The sequence below is a fragment of the Phodopus roborovskii genome, unplaced genomic scaffold (genome assembly GCF_943737965.1).
Source record: "Phodopus roborovskii unplaced genomic scaffold, PHOROB, whole genome shotgun sequence".
NCBI lineage: Eukaryota > Metazoa > Chordata > Mammalia > Rodentia > Cricetidae > Phodopus > Phodopus roborovskii.
The window spans coordinates 724,011-748,451 of NW_026125739.1; the positions used below are offsets into that span (position 1 = coordinate 724,011).

Sequence of the window (24,441 nt, forward strand, 5' to 3'; positions counted from 1 at the left end):
CCTTTACCCAAACTGCCTCCACTCTACCCAGGGCAGTCTGTCATCTACACTAGCCATGAGTCATGGCTGACTCCATCTCCTCTAAGCCATAGTCACAAATTACATGATCATATAATGATGTTCTATTTGGTAAGTGCATTTGGTCTGTAGTCCCAGGACCAGATTGGACACTGGATGCTCCTTGTGCTAAGTGGCCACCACTCCTGAGAGGCCAGTCAGGTCTGTCTAGCTCTGCCACCACCCAGCACCATGGTAACATCTGAATTCTGAAGCTCTGGCCACACAGCACAGCTCCATGCAATCCTAATGAAGAGTGCCTACCTCTCTGAGATTGAACACATTTACTCTGTGGATGAGAGAGCCAGGACAGCAGCCTGCGAGATCAGAATATATCTGCAGTGAAAGGTGTATCTGTACAATGACTTGAGTACCACTTTATGTTTGAGGGTCTGTGTGTGTGTGAGACAAAGATACAGAAACAGAGACAGACATTGACAAAACAGACACAAATAAGTACAGGAACACACAGAAAGAGAAATGGACAGAAGGAGACTGTGGGTAACTTTGCATTTTTATCCTTAGAGTGTGTGTATTTGGATCTGAACCCATACGCAGTTCTCAGAATGGCAAACATCTGGTAATTTTCCTCTTTGTGCACTGAAGATTTCTCTTCAGCATGGGCTTGCACGGGAACTGTGTCTCTGTAGCATCCATATATGTAGAGGAAACAATCTGTCTCAGGCCTGGACATGTGTACAAAATCCAGGCCTAATAAGAGCACTCTGTAGACCAGAAGAGTTCTCATTTTGCTTTAAGTTAAAATGCCCGCCTTGGTCTGGACAGCCCCACTAATGAGGATTGTCATTCTGGGCCATATCCCAGTTGGTCCAGAACTGTGAGCCAGAGAAAAGATACCAATCTGGGCCCTGATTCAAGGAAGTCCCCAGACGTAGGGTGGGACAAAATAACTCACAGGGTTTCCAGCTGGTCCAGGAGCCCCATGTGCACCATTATGTCCCTTGGCACCCTGTCCAGGAGAGAAAAAGGGAGACGGGTTGGAGGCTTGCCAGCTTATACAGTGCTAACCTGCTGCTTAAACCAAATTCACCAGAACAGAGAGAACAGAAAACAGGCTCTATCAGTTGCAGAAATCCACCATTCCCTGGTCAAGCACATCCCTGAAAGTCATCTGTCTATCATCATTGACCCTTATGTAAATGAGATAGACAAAGTTAGACACCATAACCTCAAGGGTTTTTAAGCAAATAATAGGTTCTTCCAAACAATATAGGGCCTCTTACCCACTCCCCAAAATAACTGAACAGTTGTCAGGAAACATCTTCTCAGCCCAAATCATACCAGAAAAATAAAGTTTGCTAATAGGTACCAGGCATCTTCTAAACCCGATTGCCCATCAATGGCTGGGGAGAAGTCATGTCTCTGCATCTGAAAATGCACTGGACACTGAGAGGAATCCTGCTTCCTGGGCAACCTCTCTCCAGAACACCCAAGTCTTAGGGAGCTTTCCTCAATCATATCAGCCTTTTAGTTGAAGGGCAAGAATAACCATCACCCCAGAGCCTGGCCCAAATAGTTGCTTTTGGGGGCAACTTTCCAAGATACTGAGACCCTTAGTTCTGAGGCTTGCCACAACCCATGTTTCCAATACCCTCCACCCTAGTTAGAATTCACAAAATGTCAGGGGAGAAGTCTGGTGGATAACACAGGAAGGAATACATGACCAGGGGCAGCCTGGTCCAGGAACCAAGAGATGGAGTGAGAGCTCTCTTACCGGAGGTCCAGTGGGTCCCCGAGGGCCCACTTCTCCAGGATGACCCTGTGGTCCCTGCAATGAAAGACAACTGTGCTTGTGAACTAGCTCAGCACCCTTGTTCTCAGAAGATGGGAGCTGTGTGTGGGGACATGCAATGATTGTCATTTAAAATCCACATATGCCATAATACCACAGTCCTGAGGTATACTCAGTTTCCTAATTCCTCCAGTATGTAGAGTGACCAGTGGGGCTCAGAAATAAAGACAGCCAGGCCTGGATTCCTGGTCTTCAGGTAACTTGGGGAAAAGTAAGCAGTGTCTGGGATGTTGGGTGATACTCACCTGGGCACCGGGGTCACCAGGGTTGCCCTTCTCTCCTTTGAGACCTTGCTCTCCCTGTTGGTTAGAGGCACATGGTACAGGTGACTCCAGAATGGCACCATCTAATGCTTTCTGCACACGGGCTCCACCCCTCAGCATTTATATAAGGATCCCCTTCATGGTGACTACACCTAGCTTTCCTACTGGCTGGATTTGTGGCTCTTCTCTCTCTTTCCTGTGGCTCAGAGTGATCCTGATTTATTTTTTATATATACTAGTGAGAGACTCTTATTCAAGGCAATACAATGAATCCCAGGCTAGCCACATCATCCTACTAGGCATCCTTATGGTTCAGTGCCTCCTCAATGGAGTCTGCTAAGGTTCCATGTCTACATTTGATTGGTCTGACATTGTCCTCTGCCATTCAGGGCTGACTGACAAAGAAGAGACCATCTATGGACACAATGTAGAGTAAGGTCATTCAAAGTCAATCTCCTTCTTGAGGGAGACATGGAGAGAGATTTACTGAACAGACTCAGTTCTTGATAAACAGAAAAAGGGAAGAAGTTTTTGTCTCAACATGCAGAATAAATGTTTTTTTCTTTCAATGTAATTTTCTTGCTTTGATTCTAAGAGTGGCCATTGACTTCCTCAAAGGTACACATTCTGCAAGAAGGATGCCCCACTGAGACTCAAAGTGGGAGACAGGCAGCACACTCATCCCCATCTCTTGATAGTTACTTTTTAAGTGGAATATTCTAGAAATTGTCACTATGGAGCAACTGTAGAATAGTTTTAATCCCCTTGGGTGCAGGTGCATCAAATAACAAAACCTGGGAAGATTCTGAAGCAGAGGCGTGCAGGGATAGAGGCAGTGAGCTGTGCAGTTGTCTGTATATGGGAGGATATGAGCTTTGACACAGACAGGTGGTGGCATCACTAAAGCCAGGATGCTATGGCTAACAGGCATCTCCTGATCACTCCTGAAATCCAGGCTACATAGACATGGCCCCCTGCACTTCCTTCCTATCTTGAGTTCAAAGCTTAACGTCTTCCCTTATTCTTCAAAGACTTCAGCAGCAGACTCGGTGTCCCCCTGCCTAGTGTCTTTCTGTCATATACACGATCTGTGCCTTTGAAGTTGTATTGACTTATTGAAGAAGTGGAGACTATATGTCTTTCCACTCCACCCTCCCAGCACAACACAAGACATATCATGAGAGAAGAACCACAACAGAAGAGGAGGAGAAAGGCATGGTGGCCTTTCATGCAAGTACCCAGGAGTCAAAGGCAGGAGGATCTCCACATTTGAAGCCATCCTGGTCTACACAGGTCAACACAGGCTACAGGGTGAGACCCTGTCCTAAAAAAGAGGGGGAGTGGGTGGCTGCTGCTACTGTTGCTGCTCAGTGCTGCCAGTGACATGAAGTGATTCTAAAACATGCTTTTTTTCAGAAGTATTCATTGGAGGAGGAGAAGGGCCTTCAGTCTGCAGGCTGTGGAGCTGATTTCCACCTTCTCTTAAATGTCACAGTGTCTGCAGGAAGCCCCTGGAATTTTACTCCCTGAGCAGCCTGAATGGAATATTCTGGACATTGTCTCTATGGAACAACCAACTTTAGGAGACTGAGGGTTTGAAGTGTTGCCATAGCTGCTCTCTTCACTGCCAACATTGACCTAGAATGTTCTGGCAGCTCAGATATTCCTAGCCTCAAAGCAACCAGCAGTTCCAGTCATAGCAAAAATTGACTTACACAAAGGGAGTATGGCCTTCGCTCTTGATCACTAGGCTATGCCCCTAGAATACGTGTGTGCAATCCCTACTTTTGCTGGAACAAGTTCTGGAAACCTGGATGCTGCCTAACCAGCATGAAGGGCTGAGAAATGAATCCAGAAAAACCCCAACTGCCAAGGCCACCCCTCACCCACACCATGCAACATCACCAGATGAGCTGGGGCAACAGGTCACATCCAGAGCTCACTGCTACTTACTGGCATTCTTGGATGTGGTGTGAAAATTGGTGGCTGAAAAGGAAAAATACACAAGTTAGAAACCTCAGAATCAAAGGAGGCTTCCATTTCTGGTTTAAAATCCTGCTGGGTCTGAGAGATATGGCATTCTAAAGAGTGCCGCCTTGAAGTGCCATATATATATGTGTGTGTGTGTGTGTGTGTGTGTGTGTGTGTGTGTGTGTGTATGTGTGTGTATGTATGTATATATATATGTCAATATATGTGAATATATATATGTATATATATATATATTTGTCTTTTCTGGGTGGTGTATTGTGTTTACATATTTTTTGAAAATTTTATATATGTATGCCATGTATCTTGATCATGTTCATTCCCCTCTCCCTCCCTCCCTTCAATTATTCCCAGATGCTCCTAACCCATGTCCCTCCCTCCAAGCTCCATGTCCTCTCTTTTTAACCGGCCCACTGAGTATTATTAGTGCTGCCAATATGTACATGGTGTAGCATCCTACTAGTGGCCACCCTCACCAAAGAAAGTTATCTATTTTGTTTTACATTATTGAGACTTAACCTCATGTAGTCTAAGCTGGCTTTAAACTTTCTAAATAGCCAGGGATGACCTTGAACCTCTGAGCCTCCTATGTTTACCTTCCAATGTTTATTAGGATTATATGTGCATCCAGCTTTGCAGGTGTCTTTCATTATCATTAAATCTGTCCAACACAACCACTTTCTTTAAATGATCCGCATGTTTACTCATAAACTAATGAGGGGATTGCCATAGGTAGATTTAAAAGCCCGATGGTCCCAAACTTTCTGTGACTCTGGATATATTCTTTGAGCTTCTCTGCCCTAATCAGTAGGAGAGGAATAAAAACCTCCTAGAAGCCAAAACGGAATTCACCACTCAGGCAACTGGAAGGCTGACTGGGGACATTGAATTCAGGTCACTGTACCCTCTTCCAATATTAGCACCTACCCTGTGCTAGGGATAGAAGTGAAGAGGAGACTGGTGAGGGGGGCCCAGCCACTGGCTAGTGGAGACCATCATGAACTTCAGTGGCTCTCCAGCCTCACCAACACCCAGACTATACTGAGTCCCTGCTCTGTCTAGCCTCAATGCTTTCACAGATGTGATCCCTTGGGTCTGGATTACTGTTTTCCCTTTAACTTGGGCCCAGTCTTCAGGAATCATCTGACTGTTTCCATAGATGCCCCCTTTTTCCTATAGTACACCCATATAAATCAGGTCATTGGGTCATTGAGAACACCACTGGATATTCTGGGACAGCATTTTTTGAAACTGTGATTGATTAGGGTATATTCCCATAATTGGCACTGGTTCCACTCATCTATATGGCTGGCTCTGTGCCAGCACCATGCTATTTTTGTTACTATATCTCCTCTGTAAGATAGCTTGCAATTTGGAATGGTGATCCCTCCAGCATTGTTCATTTTGCTCAGGATTTTGTTGGCTGTCTGGGCCTTCTGTGAGTTCACCTGAAGTTTAGGGTTTCTACTCTATTTCTGTGAAGAAGGTCATGGGAATTTTTACTGGGATTGAACTGAATCTGTAAATTGGTAGATAATCAAACAATATTAATTCTATGGGTCCGTGATCACAGAAGATGTTTCTGTGTTCTAGTGCCATCCTCCATTTCTTTCTTCAAATATTTAACGTTTTCATTGTAGAGGTCCTTATTTGCCTTATTAAGGTTTTAATCCTGATTGTTCTATTAGACTACTGTGAGGGGAGCTTGGCCATGATATCTTCCTTAGCATAACAGAAAACTACTTGATTTTATGTTCTCCTGCTTTTAAGAGAATGTCAACCATTTCTAGAAGCTTCTGGTAGAAGTGTTAGGATGTTTTATGTAAAATATATCATTGGCAGATAGGAATAATTTGATATTCCTATTTGTATACCTTAATCTCATTCCTCTGGGAGACTATAAGTTCTTTTATTTATTTTAAATATAGTTCCCAGTTCCCTCTCCATCCCTCGTTCCTCCCTGTCTTCCATCTCCCATACCCACCCGGATACCCTCCCATCCCATTCCCACGGCCCATTCCACATGCAGGGTTATGCCTTCTTGGAGAGGTCATCTAAATCTGTCAAGTCATTTGGAGTAGGGACTAGGCCGTCCCTCCTGTCTATAGGTTAACAGAGTATCCCTCCATGGGGAACATGCTCCCAAAGTCCTCTTCTGCACCAGGGCTACATCCTGGTTCCACTGTCAGAGGTCCCTTATACTGCCTAGGTCTTCTGAGACCCATGTTCAGAGGGTATAGGTTAGTTCAATGCTGGATTCCCATCTATCTGTCTGGGGGCCAATTAGCTCCTCCTTCTTCATGTCAGCTGTCTCTGTAGGTTTCTGTAGCCTGGTCTTGTCCTCCCTCTCTGGATTTGGATTACAGTGTTGGGCTATGGGTGTCTACTTCTGTTTCCATCAGTTATTATATGAGGGCTTTATGATGGTGGATAAGTTAGTCATCAATCTCATTATCAAGGAAGGGCATTTACGGTAGTCTTTCCAGTGTTGATCTCATTGTTCCTAGGGTCAGTCTTGTAAGTTTCTGGACATTTGTCTAGAGTCAGTTTTCCCTTGAAACCTATACTGGCTCCCTATTTTATGTTCTTTCTCTCTTTCTCTCTCCCTCCCTCCCTCCGAACCTACCTCTCTCTCTCTCTCTCTCTCTCTCTCTCTCTCTCTCTCTCTCTCTCTCTCTCTCTCTCTCTCTCTCTCTCTCTGTTCCTCAAGTCTATTCCTTCCCTGACTCTATCTTCCTGGTCCCACGTGCTTAACTCTGCTCCACTTCTCTTTCTCCTAGTTCCCTCTCCACTCACTCCCAATATGCTCAGGAGATCTTGTTCCTTTCCCCTTCTGTGAGGAAACTTGTATGAATCTCTTATAATGCTCCTTATAATGGTGGTGTGGCTGGTGATTCTATGCTCCATGTCTAAAATCCATATATGTGTAAGTACATACTATGTTTCTCATATTGTAACTGGGTTACCTCATTCAGGATGGTTTCTTCAAGTTCCATCCATTTGGCTGCAAATTATAAGAGTCCATTGTATTTTTCTGCAGAGTAGCATTCCGTTGTGTAAATGAGGCACATTTACACTCTTCGGTTGAGGGGCATCTAGGATGCTTCCAGGTTCTTGCTATTACAAACAATGCTGCCATGAACATTGTTGAACAGATGTCTTTGTTGCATAGATGTGGATCGATTCCATTGGTCTATGTGTCTATTTTTGTGCCAATACCAGGTTGTTTTCAGGACTCTAGGTCTATAGTAGACCTTGAAGTCGGGGATGGTGATGCCTCCTGAAGTTCTTTTATTGTACAGGGTTGTTTTTGCTTTCCTGGGTCTTTTGTTTTTCCATACAATGTTGATTATTATCTACTCAAGGTCAGTGAAGAATTGTGGTGGAACTTTGATGAAGATTGCATTGAATCTGAAGATTGCTTTTGTCAAGATTGCAATTTTTACTATGTTTATCATACCTATCCAAGAACATGGGAAATTGTTCCATTTTCTGGTATCTTCTTTAATTTCTTTCCTTAAAGACACCAAGTTCATGCTATGTACTCACTTGTATGGTAAGCAATACCCCTAGATACTTTATGTTGTTTGTGGCTATTGTAAAGGGTGATTTTTCTCTGCTTACTTTCTCAGCACCTTTGTCGTCTGTATGTATTTTTTTTTTTTTTCTTTTTGGAGTTTATCTTGTATCCTACTAGTTTGCTGAAGGTGTTTATCAGCTGTAGGTGTTTCCTGGTAGAGTTTTTCAGGTTGCTTATGGAAACTATCATATCATCTGCAAATAGTGACAGTTTGACTTCTTCCTTTCCAATTTATATCCCTCTGATCTACTTCTGTTGTCCTATGCTTTAGCTAGAACTCCAAGTACAATATTAAAGAGATTTGGAGAGAGAGGGCAGCCTTATCTTGTTCCTGATTTTAGAAGAATCGCCTTAAGGTACTCTCCATTCAGTTTAATGTGGGCTGTTATTTTGCTGTATATTGCTTTTATTATGTTTAAGTATGTTCATCTTATCCCTGATCCCTCCAACACTTTTATCATGAAAGTGTGTTTTATTTTATCAAAAGCTTTTTCAGTATCTAGTGAGATGATCATGTGGTTTTTCTTTTTCAGTTTGTTTATGTGGTGGGTCACATTTATAGATTTTCTTGTGATGAACCATCCCTGCTACTCAGGATGAAGCCAACTGGGTCATGGTGAATGATTTCTCTGATGTATTCTTGGATTCGATTTGGCAGTACTTTATTGAGTATTTTTGTTTCAATGTTCATGAGGGATATTGGTCTGTAGTTCTCTTTCTTAGTTGTGGCTTTGTGTGGATTGGGTACCAAGGCAATTGTGGCCTCATAAAAAGAATTTGGTAATGCACTTTCTGCTTCTATTGTGTGGAACAATTTGAGGAGTATTGGTATTAGCTCTTCTTTGAATTTCCGGTAGAATTCTGCAGTGAAGCCATATGGCCCTGGGCTTTTTTTGGTTGGGAGGCTTTTGATGACTGCCACTATTTCATTAGGGGTTATAGGTCTAATTAAGTTACTTACCTCTTCTTGATTTAATTTTGTTTAGTTATAGTACTCCAGAAATTTTTCCATAACCTTTGGATTTTCAAATATTGTGGTGTACAGGTTTTTAAAATATGACCTGAAAATTGTATTTCCTCAGTGTCCATTGTTATGTTCCCCTTTTCCCTTCCATTTTTTTTTTAATTTGCATGCTCTCTCTCTGCTTTTTGGTTAATTTGGATAAAGGTTTGTCTATCTTGCTGATTTTATCAAAAAACCAACTCTTTGTTGATTTTTTGTATTGTTTTCCTGGTTTCTATTTTACTGATTTCAGCCCTCAACTTGATTATTTCCTGGCATGTTCTCCTCCGGGGTGAGTTTGCTCCTTTTTTTCTAAGGGTTTCAGTTGTGCTGTTAATTCTCTAATGTGACTATCCTCTGTTTTCTTCATATGGGGACTTAGTGCATTGAACTTCCCTTGTAGCACTGCTTTCAAGGTGTTCCATAAGTTCGGGTATGTTGTGTCCTCATTGTTGAATTTTAGGAATTCCTTAATTTCTTTATTTATTCTCTGACGCAGGTATGGTGCAATTGCGCATTGTTCAATGTGCATGAGTTTGTAGGGTTTCTGTGATTTGTGTTGATGTTGAATTCCAACTTTAAAGCATGGTATCTGATAAGATACAGAGGACTATTCCAATTTTTTTTGTATCTGTGGGTTTGTTATGTTGCCGAATATGTGGTCAAATTTAGAGAAGGTTCCATGTGGAGCAGAGAAGAAGGTCTATTATTATTATTATTATTATTTTTTGGTTGGAATGTTCTGTATATACCTATTAAGCCAAATTGGGACATCACTTCTGTTAGTTCTTTTGTTTCTTTCTTAAGTTTCTGTCAGGTGGTCCTGTCTAGCATTGAGAGTGGGGTGTTGAAATCTCCCACTATGAGTGTGTGAGGTTTTATGTGAGCTTTGAGTTTTAGTAGGGTTTCTTTTATGAATATGGGTGCCTTTTTATTTGTGGCATAGTTGTTTAAAATTGAGACTTTGTGCTGATGGATTTCTCCTACGATGAATATAAAATGAATGTCTTTGTCTCTTTTGATTGATTTTTGTTTGAAGTCTAACTTGTTAGATATTAGGATAGCTACACCTGTTTGCTTCTTGGGTCCATTTGACTGGAAGATCTTTTCCCAACCCTTTACCCTGAGGTAGTCTGTCTTCAAAGCTTGATCTGTTTCCTGTATGAAGCAGAAGGATGGATTCTGTTTTCTTATCCATTCTGTTAGTCTGTGTCTTTTTATTGTAGAGTTAAGACCATTAATGTTGAGGGAATGTAAGGACCATTGTTTCTTAGTGCTTGATTATTTTAGATTTGTTGTTGGCATTGGTACTGTGAATACATCTGCCCTGCTTTTCCTTTGGGTTCTGGTGATATGTGCTTATCTATTGCCTATGCCTTTGTGAGAGTATTTAGCTCCCTTGGGTTTGAATTTTTCTTCCAGAACTTTCTGTAGGGCTGGATTTGTTAATACATGTTGTGAAAATCTAGCCTTATCATTTAATATATTGTTTTCTCAGTATAAAGTGATTGAGAGTTTTTTTTTGGGGGGTACAGTAGCTTGGGCTGGCATCCATGTACTCTTAGTACTTATAGAACATCTATCCAGGACCTTATGGCCTTGAATGGTTCTATGGAGAAGTCTGTTGTAATTTTGATAGGTCTGCCTTTATATGTTACCTGGCCTATTTCCTTCACTGCTCTTAATATTCTTTCTTTATTCTGTATGTTAGGTGTTTTGATTATTATATGTCAAGGGGTTTTTTTATTTTGTTCCAGTCTACTTGGTGTTCGGTAAGTTTCTTGTACTTTTATGGGCATGTCCTTTTTCAGATTGGAAAAGTTTTTTTTTTTTTTTCATTGATTTTGTTGAATATGTTTTCTGCACCTTTGACCTTGTTTTCTTCACCTTCTTCTATGCCTATTATTCTTGGGTTTGGCCTTTTCACAGAGTCCCATATTTCCTGGATGTTTTGTGTTAAGGATATATTGTATTTAAGATTTTCTTTGGTCAATAAATCATTTCCTCTAGTTTATCTTCAGTGCCTGAGATTCTCTCTTCTATCTCTTGTATTCTGTTGGTTATGCTTGTGTCTGTAGTTCCTGATCATTTGCCCAGTTTTTCTATTTTCAACATTCCCTCAGTTTGTGTTTTCTTTATTGTCTCTATTTCAGTTTTCAAGCCTTGAACTGTTTCCCTTGCCTGTTTAATTATTTTTTTTTTCTTTGCTTTCCTGATTTTATGAGATTTGTTCATTTCTTCCAATTTTTTGTTTGTTTTTTTTTTTTTCTTCCTTTTCTTTAAGGGATTTTCTCACATTGTCTTTGAGGGTCTCTTCATTTTTATGAAGAGATTTTTTTAAGTCATTCTCTTCTGCTTCATCTGCTTTGGTGTGTTCAGGTCTAGTTGGTGTATATCCCACAGATTCTGGTGGTGTTATGTTTGTCTTTCTATTGTTAGGTGTTGTCTTGTATTGCCGTCTTCCCATTGCTTCTTCCAGTAGGTGCAGGTGGAGTCTCTCTCTCTACCCTACTCCCCAAGTGTGGTATAATAGGGGTCAGGAGTTTGATGTCTGTAGCTCTGGGTGATTCAAGCTCTCTAGGTGGTCTCTCCTCAGGCAGGGGCATGGCAATATGAGTCAAAGATCAGGTAGGCATTGATTCAGTGTGGTCCTGCATGGATAGGTCTTGCAGAGGTCTGGCCATGGAGGTCTCCAGCAGAGGGAGTGAAAAATCAGGCTGGCAGGGACTCAGGGTGAACCTACTTGTATAGGTGGGTCTGTCGCAGAGTCTCAGCCAGAGGCCCAGAGATGGGAGTCTCTGGCAGAGGCCAGGCAATGGGGGTCAAACATCAGGCAGGCGCGGACCCAGGGTGGTCCCGTGTGGATAGGCAGGTCTATCTTCTCAGAGCAGATCCAGGAAGTTTCCTGGAGGTGGTGGGATTCACCTATAAGTTCTGTGTGAGGCCTGAGTCCTGCTAGTAGTTGGCCCAGAGCTAAATCCCAAGGAGCAAAATGAGTAGACAGAGAAACATAAAGATTCACCAAAAAAAGGTAAAATGCAATTGCCTCTCTTTCCCTTCACATCTCTAGTTCCATACTCCTCCTGGTTAAACTAATATTTTGTTTCATACATTAGAACCTATGTATATGTTACAAGCAACTATGAAGATGTGGGAGTACATAATTTTGTGCAAGAAGTATATGAAGAGTAAACCTAAGTACATTATTGATAGTAAGCTGGCCACTTACACCAAGAGATTATTTCATTAGTCAGTGACAGGTGGTGATCTACCTCTGCCATGTTTTATGGATAAAGAAGCTGAAGGAAAGAGACATGAGCTCCTTAAAGCCATCTGAATAAGAAGACCATGTGTAAGGTAAGAAACTGGCATCCATACAGAGGATGGAAGCCTTTGTTCTCCATCCTCAAACAATCACAAACTAATTTGTTCCCATTTAGTTCATTCTATTTAGTGTGTTTATCTATACATCTTCAAGAGCACAGATTGTGTATATGTGTTGCATGTATATGGTATATGCATATGTGTGTGATTAGCATGTGCCTGTGAGGACATGTACATGTTGTATAAAATTGGATTTTGTGATATGAACATTGCAGAACTTACTTAATCCTACATTATAGTCATAGAGATACTTTGTAATTTGTCATCATTATAAGCAACACTATAATGTACATAGTTTTCTGATAAATGTATTCATCCTGGCAGGAGAGAATATAGTTTAAAGAAAGACAATGGTGTCTGCTCTATGAAAAACATCCTCAAGTGATTTTATTTTCCCTAGGACACTGGTGCCAGTAAAAGGAAAAGGATAAAAACTCGTTCAAGCCAGAGGGGATTTTGTCTCCAGTTCTGTCAGGACTTGCAAACACAGCCATATGCAATGTCTCTGTCAACTATCCAGAGTCACAAAATGCAGAAGAAATATTAAAATAAAAAATAATTCTTGTAATAGACCCACTGCAGAATTTTTGGGATAACCTATAACAAAAGTGGCTATTTTATATTTATTATTATGAACTAAAGATCCAAGACAAAAGCTACAACTTTGCTAAATATGCTACAACGTTCTGACTACAACTTTTCATCATGGAAAAGTAGAATGTTGCCAATACAGAACCACATTATGTTGGACTATCTTTCCTCCTTTCACAGCCTTTCATGTTCACTGCTGTACCTCATCCAATACTCTACCCACTTTTAGGCAAAAATTTATTGTTATGTATTATTAAAAAGCCACCAACTGAAAAGCTAAGAATATCATCAGATAGGCCTGAAAATCCCTACACTGAGAATGCCGGTGGAAGGTGGAAGAGGAGCCTTAGGCATGGGTTATGATACTGTGGTCCCACCTTGAGCAAATAGCTTCTTATCTCCAGATCGCAACTTTCCTGATGTAATAGCTGGACATCTACTCTCAGTGTCAATGATATATTCTCATTAACAGTAATCGTGATTTGTTGAATAGAGTGAATAAAATAAGGAAGAGCTAGATGTACATTCTAGCTAATGATAAACCAATGAAAGCATATAATAACTAAGTGGTGTGTGTGTGTGTGTGTGTGTGTGTGTGTGTGTGTGTGTGTGTGTGTGTGTGCACATGCCAATGAGTATGGTGTAGAGGGAATTCCATTGCTTTGGGAATTCAGAGTAGGAGGTTAGATTAGAATCAGAGTAACTTACACTTCCAGGTAATCCAGGGGGGCCTGCTGGACCAGCCTCACCCTAGAAAAAGTGGAAGAAAAAACATGATCTTAATCCTGTCAATTCTGCTTATGCCAGGAAAGGTTTATAATAACACATCTGCTCAGGAAACAGTATCATTCTCCCTGCACAGCAGAGCTTGGAGCAGAGCTTGGGGCATAGGCAGACAGATACACACAAACACTCTAAATTATAAACTACCTGAGACATGTATTTTAAAGTATCTAGACAGACCTGGACATCTACAATATCATGTATCATTCCAGCATTTTGTAATAATACCGAGGATATTGAAGTTCTTTCCACGACTACCATCAAAGTCCGCGCTTGACCTGTTATAGCCTATGTTCCAATACATGTTCAATGGCCATGCTGAAGTCGAGTTCCCCAGAGCTATCCAATCCCTACAAAGGAGGTGGGCTGCTCTCATATGCATATATCTCTATGTATTCCAGGATAGGTATTATGCAAAGCATAAGTCTGGGAGCTAACTCAGTTGAACTTGAAACCCAATTCTCCCATATCCATGAGCACTAAAAGGTAGAGTTCCTTTTGCTTGATTCTTGTGTTACAAAGCACATTCTAACTTATGAACCTCATGTTTGTGAACTGATTTATTTCTATAGGTATGTCCATAAAGTACTTACATTTAGTTTTTAATGTACAAGAAATTATAAGCTTCATAATAACATTTTAATATATTTGTATAATATACATTATGTATTCTGTTCATGCATCCCATCCTCCTGATGGTGTCCTTCCTCATCAAATGTATTAACCTTACTTTAATGCCATATATATGTTCACATCATCATATAGGTCAGTTACATACACATTTTATAAAATCTTGATGTCACATATGAGAGGAAGCTTGTGGTATTTGTCTTTAGATCTGGCTTATTGTTAATGTGGTTTCTTACTTGTTTCAAAAATAAAGACACAAAATTCTCAGTCCTGCCACATAAGCCAGGCAAGCAGTAAGCCAAGCACCTGGTTTCACAATCAGAATGGATCTTTTTACTTGGACTGATAGTGTATAAGTTTCAGAAGCAGTACCATCAGAGTCACAGTCTGTGCTTTAGTGATCTTGAGGGAATCATGCCTCCCCTATCATCTTGCCATTAACAAAGCCAAGGGATCAAAACACAGTGCTTCCCTATGGAAGTTGTAGACAAGCACACAAATGGGTGCAAATAGAGAGAGGCAGGAAGAAGACACAGGATACCCTGGCAGTGGTCTCCATGACAACTCCCAAAGATATATAGGAAGAATGGTTGCCAGTAGGGTGGGTTGAAGGATGTAGACACTTGAACTATAAGTGAAAGGCTTGATTTCAGAAAAGCTATGGTTTTGAGGTATGTTTGCCTCCAGAATAAACCATCTCTTATTCCACTGAAGTGGGAGCTATTTCTTTCACAGACATCAAGAAATCAGCAGACTTGGGGAGTCTCACCCAGGTCCATGCTCCATGCTGTCAACATGGCTGGAGCCAAGGAAAGGGGCAGGCTGAAAATAACGTGTGGAAAGAGCAATGTCAGAGCAGACACCTTTCAGGAGGAAGGAGACTGGACCTCTGAGTGTCACTGGTCCTTAGACCCAAGAAGTCAGTGTTCTGCATCATCACTCTGTAAGTCTATTGAGGAAGCTTGTGAGATTTCAGCAGGACTTGAGGTAGGCAAGAATAAATGAACCTCCCCCCACTCATATCAGCAGGATCTGAATCTGCAGGACTTTGATGACTGGTTAGAAGCATGGGCTATAGGTCCTACTCTGCTCCTAGGTGGAAAAGTGACATTCTAAGCTGCTCCAGTGATGGTAAGGTCACTTTCTTAGACAGAGGCTTTCTGGGGGAAGCAATAATGTCAGTGTTGACAAATCCTTAAGATGGAATAACAATGCTTCTCTGTATCACAGGTTTTTAAAAACATGCTTTGAAACAATACAAATATGTCTCTCTCCCTTTTGTGCTAGGAAAACTGGTGATGAATATGAAAGCAGGCAGCTCCTACCTTTTCACCTTGGGCACCTTTTACCCCAGGAAGTCCCAATTCGCCTTTTTCTCCCTAAAGTTAACAAAATTAAAAGCATTAGAACCCAAAGAAACAATAACCACTGCCTCTCTGGGTGAGGGCACTTTGGCCTTGGGCAGTGGCCTTGGGCAATGGGGATGTGTATTCACACCTGTTCCCCTCTTCACTGTCTCTGCCTCTTCTGCAGGATGGTCACAGTGAAGCCTAACTCCAAGCAGGATCTTGAAGCAGCTGACTCCTGACTTTGGTGTCTCACATCCCTCATTTCCTCTGAAGATGCCCTGCTTTTCTCAGAGGTCTCTCCCAGACAGTTCTTCCTCTCTGCTAAGGACTCTACATTCTGATCTTCTTACATTTCTCTCTCTTCAACACCTGGAGTTATTCTATTCACCCAGTCAAAATCATTACGTCATCCCAAAGACCTTAGACTCCAGAAGAGTCTCTCTTTTCTTGGGCACAAGCACAGTGGCCCCGATAGGAATAGGTAGTCACACTTACCTTGTCTCCTTTCTCTCCATGTACTCCTGGGAAGCCTGGAGCACCAGGAAGGCCAACATCCCCCTATAAGAACAAAACAAATAGTTACCATGGAAGGTTGTCCCTATGAAAAAGGTCCTGGGTCATTCTTTTCATCCCCTCATAGATTTCAAGCTTAATGACATGGAAATAAGAGCATTCTACAGAGGGAAATTCTACAGAATCTGTTTTAGAGTAGTGTAAGTTCCTTCTTGTTTAGGTAATTTCCTCTCTCAGGAACTGTCATCCTACCTCACTAAGTATCTGACTTATCCATCCTTTTAGGACCCAGCCACAATGTCAGCCCTGCTCCATCTTTCCAGACATCCCTAGCCCCTTCTTTAGGATGGCATATCTCCATCACTACACTGTTCAACTGTTATTCTACCCAGTTTCTCTTAGTTCCTAACTACTCAGTACAACTGTTGATGCATGGGACTCACAGATTAATCAAACAAATAAAGGCATGAAATAAATGTAATGAACTTTCAAAAAGCAAAATTCTTCTTAAAACTTGAAAATGTTTATCTAAGACATGACATATAATAATGATTAATTAAAAGAATGAGCTAAATAAATAAAAATATGAGCAAACTAACCTTCTTGCCAGGAAGACCCGCAAGGCCCTGCTCCCCAACTTCACCCTGGTGACATAGTAACAAAGTTCCATCATCTTCTATGCACACCTTCAAACATGGCTTCCATTTCCCAGTTGTGGCCACAAAACCATAGTACCTGCAAGCCACAACTCTTGGCTCTCTAAAAAGGAGCATGAAGTCCCAGAGACCCTGAAGCATGAATCCACAGTGTTGTTTCTACAGATAGGATCTCCATGCTCCCACATGCAGCCTTCTGCTCCCCCCCCCAAAAAAAAACTCTTGGCATGTCCAGAGTTCATATACTATTTACTCATCATGAACCAAAGTATTTGAAATTTTAAACAACAAGGAGCCCATACCATGGACTCTTGGATTCACCCCGACTCCAGATCTCAGACCCTACTCTTGGCTCAGAAATGAAGGACAATCTGGAGCAAAATGACTCAGAAAACCTGGTTATTTGTTCAGTCTTTCCATAAAGACAGTAGGTCCTCTGTGTTCAGCAACAGAAAGAGTTGGATTTCTCCTTTTCCCTAATGTGTTGCAATGGGGGAGCATCTTAGGAAACAATGTCTATTAAGTAATCAGGCTTCTAGGAGAAAGCATTCCCTGAAGAGGTTCATACCAGTTCTTCTCCCTTATCAGTTTTGTTCCATCTATGACATTTCTGCTATGAGCTTAATGCTCTCCCTAATAAATTTATGTTAAGACATACTCTTTCTGCTGTGAGTTACTATGGGGCAGGGTCCTTGGGAGGTAATCAGTCATGAGGGTAGTTTTCCTCATTAATGGGATTAATGCCTTCACAAAATCTAAAAGAGAAAGAAAAAAAGGCTTGTGAGAGCCCACTGGTCTCTGCTGTCATGGCGGATTCTATCCTGTAATTGTCCATCTTATCCTATACCTATGATGCCCCCATAGCATCTAGAGATAGAAAGATCATCTATAAAGCAGAAAGTTTTTGGCAGCCTCCAGACCTACGCATACCTGGACCTTGAACTTCCCAGGCTCCAGAACTTTGAACATGATATTTCTGTTGTTTATAAATCACCTAACCTGAATTAGTTTGTCACAGGAAACTAAACAGTTAAGGAATCTCTCCCACTGGCATTGTACAGGCAGGTTGACATGAGTGAAGGGATCAGAAGTGCCTCATCTCAAGGCTATCAGCTGCTGTGTCACCAGGCCTTTGCAAGAACACTTGCATGGCAGGCTAGTTTCTAACTTTACGTCTTAAAAATAACTAATCCCTTCAAAGAGAATCTATGCTTAGGATCTGTCACACTTTTGTATGCATAGCCATAGGAAATATGATTTTTCTGATGAGTAGACACATGAATGGAAATTTGAACTAGCTGATGATGTGGATTTTTCATGGAGCTGTGCCAAATCAACTGGTAGTGCAGGCCAGTAGAAGCACTGCTTATCAGAGAGGAAGGAAGAGAAGAAAGGTAGTAGGAATAAGGAAAACAAACTTATGTGTAGTGCACACATCCATCTCAGCCTGGAGCTCTGGTTCCATGAAATAATCCAACGTATGGAGTTTGCACACTCTGGAATCCTCTATGGATCATAAAGTACCCATCAATACCCCTACATTAACAGCACATCTCATAAAAACTGCCCTAAACAGGATTGTGAAAGTTTTTTTACCACTCAAGGTTTCAGTTGGGTACAGCTGGAAGAGACTTAATCTGCTGTTTGAAGTGCTTCTTAGGTGGGGCTGAGGAAGAGTAAGTGATTGAATGTGGCTGGAGACTCTAAAATCCATGGAAGTGAACACTGCATTTGATCACTGGCTTTCCCTTGGCTCTGTCCCAGACAGTACCAGCTAATTTGTATGGTCTGAGCTATTTTGTACTCCAACTGTGCTGGATTATTAAACCCCTCCATTATGGAAGTCCTTATGTAGGATCCATACTGTGGGCTGGAAGGGGACACTATAGAGTTGGGAGAGAGCCAGACACTGTGTTTAAACAGCACACACACTTTGGAGCAGATGTAGGATGGAGGGGAAGTTCTCCTAACATAGTTTCTCTAGCTACACTGTCCATCAGAACTAAAAGTTGACACTATGTATAAATGTACACTAGGGTGTAGCTCTCCCCTCTTCTCTGTTGACTACTCTGAGCCCTAGCTATGCTGGGACTTTGAACTGAAGGGTTTGGGAAACAGGACCCTACAGCCTACCAGGAAAGGTGACAGTAAAGAACCCATACATGGAAAGAAAGGCATTGCCACAAGGCACTGGACTGTTTACCTTCATGGCAGTGTCCTGTCAATTACAGGCTAAGGAGCCTACTTCTCCACCCAAGCTTTATGCTGCTCCATCTGCTGAAAGCCCAGTGGGTAATGAACTTGCAGACTGACCTGGCTGGACTTCTCTGCCACTGCATTTATGAAGGGGCTTAGACACAAGATAGCATGGAAGGGGAAACTAAGGCGAAAAAGGCAGAAATACAGGGAGAAAGAGAAGGAGGAAGTAAAATGTCCTTGTCCCCTTGTTCACTCCTTAGGACAAATAAGTCAGTGGATGTGATTTCTTTTTCCTAGGTCTTCAGCACCATTTGAGGCCTCCCATATGCAGCAAGTCTCTCTAGCAGGACTGTACAATCCCATAGTACCTTTCCTCAGGAGGTGGCTTTGGTTCTGTTGTGACCAGACTAGGGCATCACATGGAGCCCCATGGATCTGCCAACCAGCTAACTTGCTCTTTTCCAATTATTCTGGTACTTCTTTTGAGACCCCCAATGACACACCCAGATGAGGTAATTTACTCATATAGCCACACAACCCCAACTGGAGGCACAAATATAACATGAATGGGGAGAGACATACTCGAGGTCCGGGCATTCCAGGCAAGCCACTTTCTCCAGGGTCCCCCGGTTCTCCCTGTGGGAAGACAATGCAGAGACAGCACAAAAGGGACCTAATGTGGTTGAACACACCCACTGCTGGCTGTGGATGGGTCTGGAACAAGGCCAGCTGTGTACAGGTGGTTTTGAACTCTCATTCTTTGTGGCTTTCTAAGTGCAGGACAACTCCTATAGCCCATACTCCCCAGCTCTATTACTTACAACATTCAATTGAGTATAACTGACATTCTTTCCCTTCTGATAGATTTAGACTAGAGAAAGTGTGACAATACCTTTGGATTTGAAAATATGAAGTACTTGGTTAACCAGGGAAAGTAGTAAATAACATTTATACAAATGACCTTAAATGGTTGTATCCCAGGAATTATAAATCAACATACCACAGAGACACTGTACCATTTACAATATTCAAATTATAGAATTATGACAAGCCCAGGTGCCTGTCAACAGATGAATGGAAATAAGAAAATATGAATCTACATATGTGTATGTGTCAATTTTATTTAGCCATAAAGAATGAAATTATGCCATTTTCTGGAAATAGATATAAGTTCAGATCACCACATTAATTACAATAGGTTAGATTAAAAAAGAAAAAACTGTTTTCTCTCATTTGTGGTTCTTAAATTTTCTAGACATATAAAATCATGGGTGTGGATATGGGATGAATGTAAACAAAAGACTAGTGGTAGAGATGACAGTAACAAGGAGAAGGGGGAGTATTGAGCCTAGTCAATCTCCATGATACACCTGAACTAAAATGATTTCCTGAAACCTATCACTACGTCCAGCAAAGATAAGCAAATAAAATGACTGTAAATGTCTATAACCACACTTAGTCTACATTCATTTCGTTATGGAAAAAAAATGACTTTATTTGAATTTCACCAAAATATTAAAAGTTTTCTTCTACAGTTGCCTTTCAAAGGCTGTGGACAGGCTTATCCGACCAGATATACACTTACAATTTGAGAATAAAGTTTATTTGTTAAAACTGTCCATTGCTAAGGTTGGAGAGGTGACTCAGTGGTGAAGACCACTTGCTGCTCTTGCTTCCCAGAACCCATGTGTAGGTCTAGAGCTCCAGTTCCAGACTAGGGACCAACACCCTCTTCTTCTGACCTCAAAGGCACTGCACACACAGTGCTCCAACACATTTGCAGACAAAACACACATTAAATTTTTAAGTTCTTTTAAAAAAATTAAAGATTACCAATTGTTTATTTATTCACTTGAAGCATTAAAGTGTAGATTTGATTTCCAACTTCCTAGAATCTAATCTGTGACTCTCCCCCTTCAAAAGCCTATCTTAATGATCCCCACTGGAAACTTTTAAAAACTGAAGTTCCAATGACTGATATCCTTCCAAATTGATTGTAATACTTTCAGAGACTTCCTGGATTGCCCTATTACACCTGACCTTATAAGCCCAATCATTTCAACTAAGCCTTGGTCCAAAGTCGAGTGATTTTTGATTCTCTATCTAATGGCACCCTGTGAGTACCCACCTTAGAGCCAGGAAGGCCTGGTGGTCCACTCAGCCCATCCTTTCCAGGTGGCCCCTGAACCAAGAGAGGAAAGAAATAAATGAAAATGCAGGCATGGTTAGGAAAGATTAGTGGGGACATGCTTAAAACACAGAGGTGACTCTGCAGCTAGACTAGGGTGAACAGGCCCGCTCACATTCCAGCTGTCTCATTTTTCAAGCAGTGTCCCTCTCCGCCAGCCAGGCTTTCCTTACAATTCACCAAGACTACATAGTTACTGCCCTCTTGTCTGTACCCTGGCAGATGAATACATGGGAAGGATGGAGTTCTATTCCTATTCTTGACTTCTAAGAAGAACCAGAGACAAGACTGCACCATCCACATTGATCCTGCACTTTCCTCCTGAATGTCTTGATTTCATGTCTCTTTCTTCATACTAAGATCTTCCCTTCTTCCTGACCTTCAAAGAAGCCAATCCCAAGTCTCTATCATGGCAACCTCCATCACAGCTGGCATACTAGCCTTGTATTTCTGAGGAGTTTCATGTTGTATCTTCTTCTTCAAGGTGTTTTTTTCCCACCACAATCATAAGATGCTATCCCAGCCATGGATGCAGGTGAGGAGATAAGGATTTCCAATGTAGAGTGGCCTTCTTGCAGCCATAGAGATGGTAACAGGGACCTACACTGTCTCCTGGATATGACTTCAAGTTCCCTCCACCATACCTAAGATGGGCTGTCATTTCTCAAGGCCTTAAGTCATGTATATTCAGCACACACTCTCCCCAATAAAAACATATGGGAAATGGTTCCCCTCACAGGCTAACTCAGGGGCTATTTCTTGGTTATCTATTAGTGCTATTAAGTCAACTTCTTATTTATTTTTGATCTTTGAATATAAGGTCTCACTGTGTAGCCCTAGCTGGCCTGGTATTCTTTATGTTGTTCAGTCTAGCCTTGAACTCACAGCAACCCTCCTATCTCAGGCTACTACATGCTAGAATTATAAGTCTAATCTATATATTATAAGTTTATAAGATACTACATGTCTACTTTAAAATTTCATGGCTTGCTCTTCATGATGAGAAGATCCTGCTTGTTCTTTTAGATGAGAATGTTCTGCTATCTGATTTAAGACTTATCTCTCCCTGCCTCCTCTCTGTCCCCAGCTTTGGAAGGTGTCAATAATCACAGAGTAGGTCTGGTGAGCATCATGGCCACTTCAGAAGAGCAACAGAATCATGACAAACAAGAAAAAGGGTGGCCAGTGTTGGTGGCAGTCCCAGAAGATAGCAGGAGAGACGGGAGAACCAGCCTGTGCTGGCTTCATGCTCAGCTATAAAGGAAGGGGCTTCTGAAGATGTCACCAGCTCAAAGAGAGAGCCCTGGAGCCAAGGACAAATGTCTGGCTATTCCTAACATGGGACAACCAAGGTCAACAAGGGAACAAGCAGAAGATAAGCTGAAACAACTCACCACATGACCAGAGGGTCCAGGTTTTCCTGGGAAGCCCAGCTCTCCAGGTAAACCCTGTAAGGAAAAATATAAAAATTTGAGATTGGAGTCTTGTCCTGATGCCATCCTTGGAACAGGATCACACCTATGTCCCTACAAAGAGCATCTCAGGTGTCTACCTACCTCATTGCCAGACACTGTAAATCACAGAATTGTCCTGTATTCTCATTTGGTGAGTGACCTCACAGCTTGTCTGATCTGCAGCTAAGACTAATGTCATGTCCACCCATAGCCAAATGCTTGTCAAGACTCACCTCCTTCTGCCCACTGCTGGATCTATCTTGCACAGTACCTGCTATGAGGACAGTTTCCCAGCTGACACTTAAAGGATGAGAGGGAAGGATACAAATACTGTCCTCAGTATTCTGTTTTGTGAGGTCAGATTACAAGTAGCTATGTACACTTGAATGAGGATCGCATGACACACCCGCAATGCCACCTCACAGGATGATACCAATGTGTTATGTTGACTGCATGTCACTTAAAACCACCAGATCCAAGAGTCTGAGAGTATAGATGCTTAAGAGGCACCTGCATTCAAAGCCTTCCTGTCTGTGGCTTTATCCTAGATTTGGGTAGAAAGAGTCCTTTCCCTGCCCTTGAAAATGCTATCCAGGGACCTCTTTGAGAGAAAACCAAGCAAGACTTACTGGGGGTCCTCCAGGTCCAGGGGGTCCTTGAACACCGGTTGGTCCAGGTGGGCCCTGTGTAGAGAGAGTGAGTGATTATAAAAATGCACAGAGAAGCTACTCGGGACAAACTGGTGCTTAAAAGAGAAAGGGGTAGACAGTCACAGTGTGGGAGGACTGTGAAGCAAAATTTTCAAATTAAAAATAAATATCATATTTGAATATGCAGTAGGATATTAGTTTAATGATGCAAAAATGTGTTGTATTTTTTTATGTTGCATTTGTCTAACTCTGTAAAGCTGTGTTACATTGCCTGTCTAAAACAACTGGTTGGTCTAATACAGAGCAAGAAGCCAATAGCTAGGCAGGAGACAAAAATGGGTGGAGCTGCTAGGCAAACAGAATAAAGAGAAGAAGGGAGAGCAGCAAGGAAAGGAGGAGAGGAGAGTACCAGGGTCCATCCACCCAAAGGTACAAAGCCCAGAGGCAAAACAAAAGAAGAGAAACAGGTTAATTTAAATTAGAAAAACTGGCTAGAAATATGCCATCCTAAGGCAAGACATTCCTAAAGAATAAATTTCCATGGAGGTATTAATTTGGGAGCTGGGTGATGGGCCCCCAAAAGAGTAAAGAGTTAAAAAAAAAAAAAAGGAAAAACCAATTACATGTATGCTTGTTAGTTTTTGTCAGTTTAGAACCAATGGGGGTTTATCTGGGAAGAGGGAAACTCAACTGAGTAACTGTCTCTGTCACACTGGTCTGTGGGGACATTATCTCATTGCTGATTGATGTGGGAGGGAGCAGTCTACTGTGAACAATGTCACCCCTGGGAAGGTGGGCCTGGGCCATATATAAAAGATAAGTGTGCAAGCCAGATAAAAGCAAGCCAGTAAGCAGCTCCATGGTCTCAGATTCGTTCCAAGCTTGAGATTCTGCCTCACTGGTTTTATGCAGTGATGGGCTATATCACATTAGTCAAATAAACCATTTCCTCCAGTGTTTTATCATAGAAACAAAAAACCAAACTAGAAGAAGCCTCATTTACGACCTAGTATGCTGTACTGTTCAATTATTCAAACATTTAAGGAGACTATACATATATGTATACACATACACACATACATACAGCAGTCACCCACTACTTGTAAGATTCTCCCAAAGTACTGGTAAGTCATCTATCACAGTCCAGAGCTGATGCCAGTGTCAGCATCACAGAGCAGACTGTGGGTCTTTGGCCATAGTCTGATGATTTACTAGGTTCATCAAGACCTTGCCCCTGCACAGGAACAAGTCTGGACAAGAATAAGGATGTGCACAGTGTGTACTGTATAGGTGTGTATACATCTAGAGCTATGTACAATTCCAATTATCTATTACCCAT

At 41.7% G+C, this 24,441-nt stretch overlaps 1 protein-coding gene across 1 annotated transcript in view; it reads right to left on the bottom strand.

Moving 5' to 3' along the window:
- Positions 1-24,441, bottom strand: part of Col22a1 (collagen type XXII alpha 1 chain) — a 245,476-nt gene that overhangs the window by 116,193 nt on the left and 104,842 nt on the right. Inside the window, exons 23-34 of the mRNA XM_051178562.1 lie at positions 23,082-23,135; positions 22,393-22,446; positions 20,939-20,992; positions 19,393-19,446; positions 16,555-16,599; positions 15,938-16,000; positions 15,419-15,472; positions 13,389-13,430; positions 4,087-4,119; positions 2,116-2,169; positions 1,793-1,846; positions 974-1,027 (exon numbers count right to left, since the gene is read on the bottom strand). Of these exons, the coding sequence (XP_051034519.1) occupies positions 974-1,027; positions 1,793-1,846; positions 2,116-2,169; positions 4,087-4,119; positions 13,389-13,430; positions 15,419-15,472; positions 15,938-16,000; positions 16,555-16,599; positions 19,393-19,446; positions 20,939-20,992; positions 22,393-22,446; positions 23,082-23,135 (615 nt within the window). The remainder of the gene's footprint in view (positions 1-973; positions 1,028-1,792; positions 1,847-2,115; positions 2,170-4,086; positions 4,120-13,388; positions 13,431-15,418; positions 15,473-15,937; positions 16,001-16,554; positions 16,600-19,392; positions 19,447-20,938; positions 20,993-22,392; positions 22,447-23,081; positions 23,136-24,441) is intronic.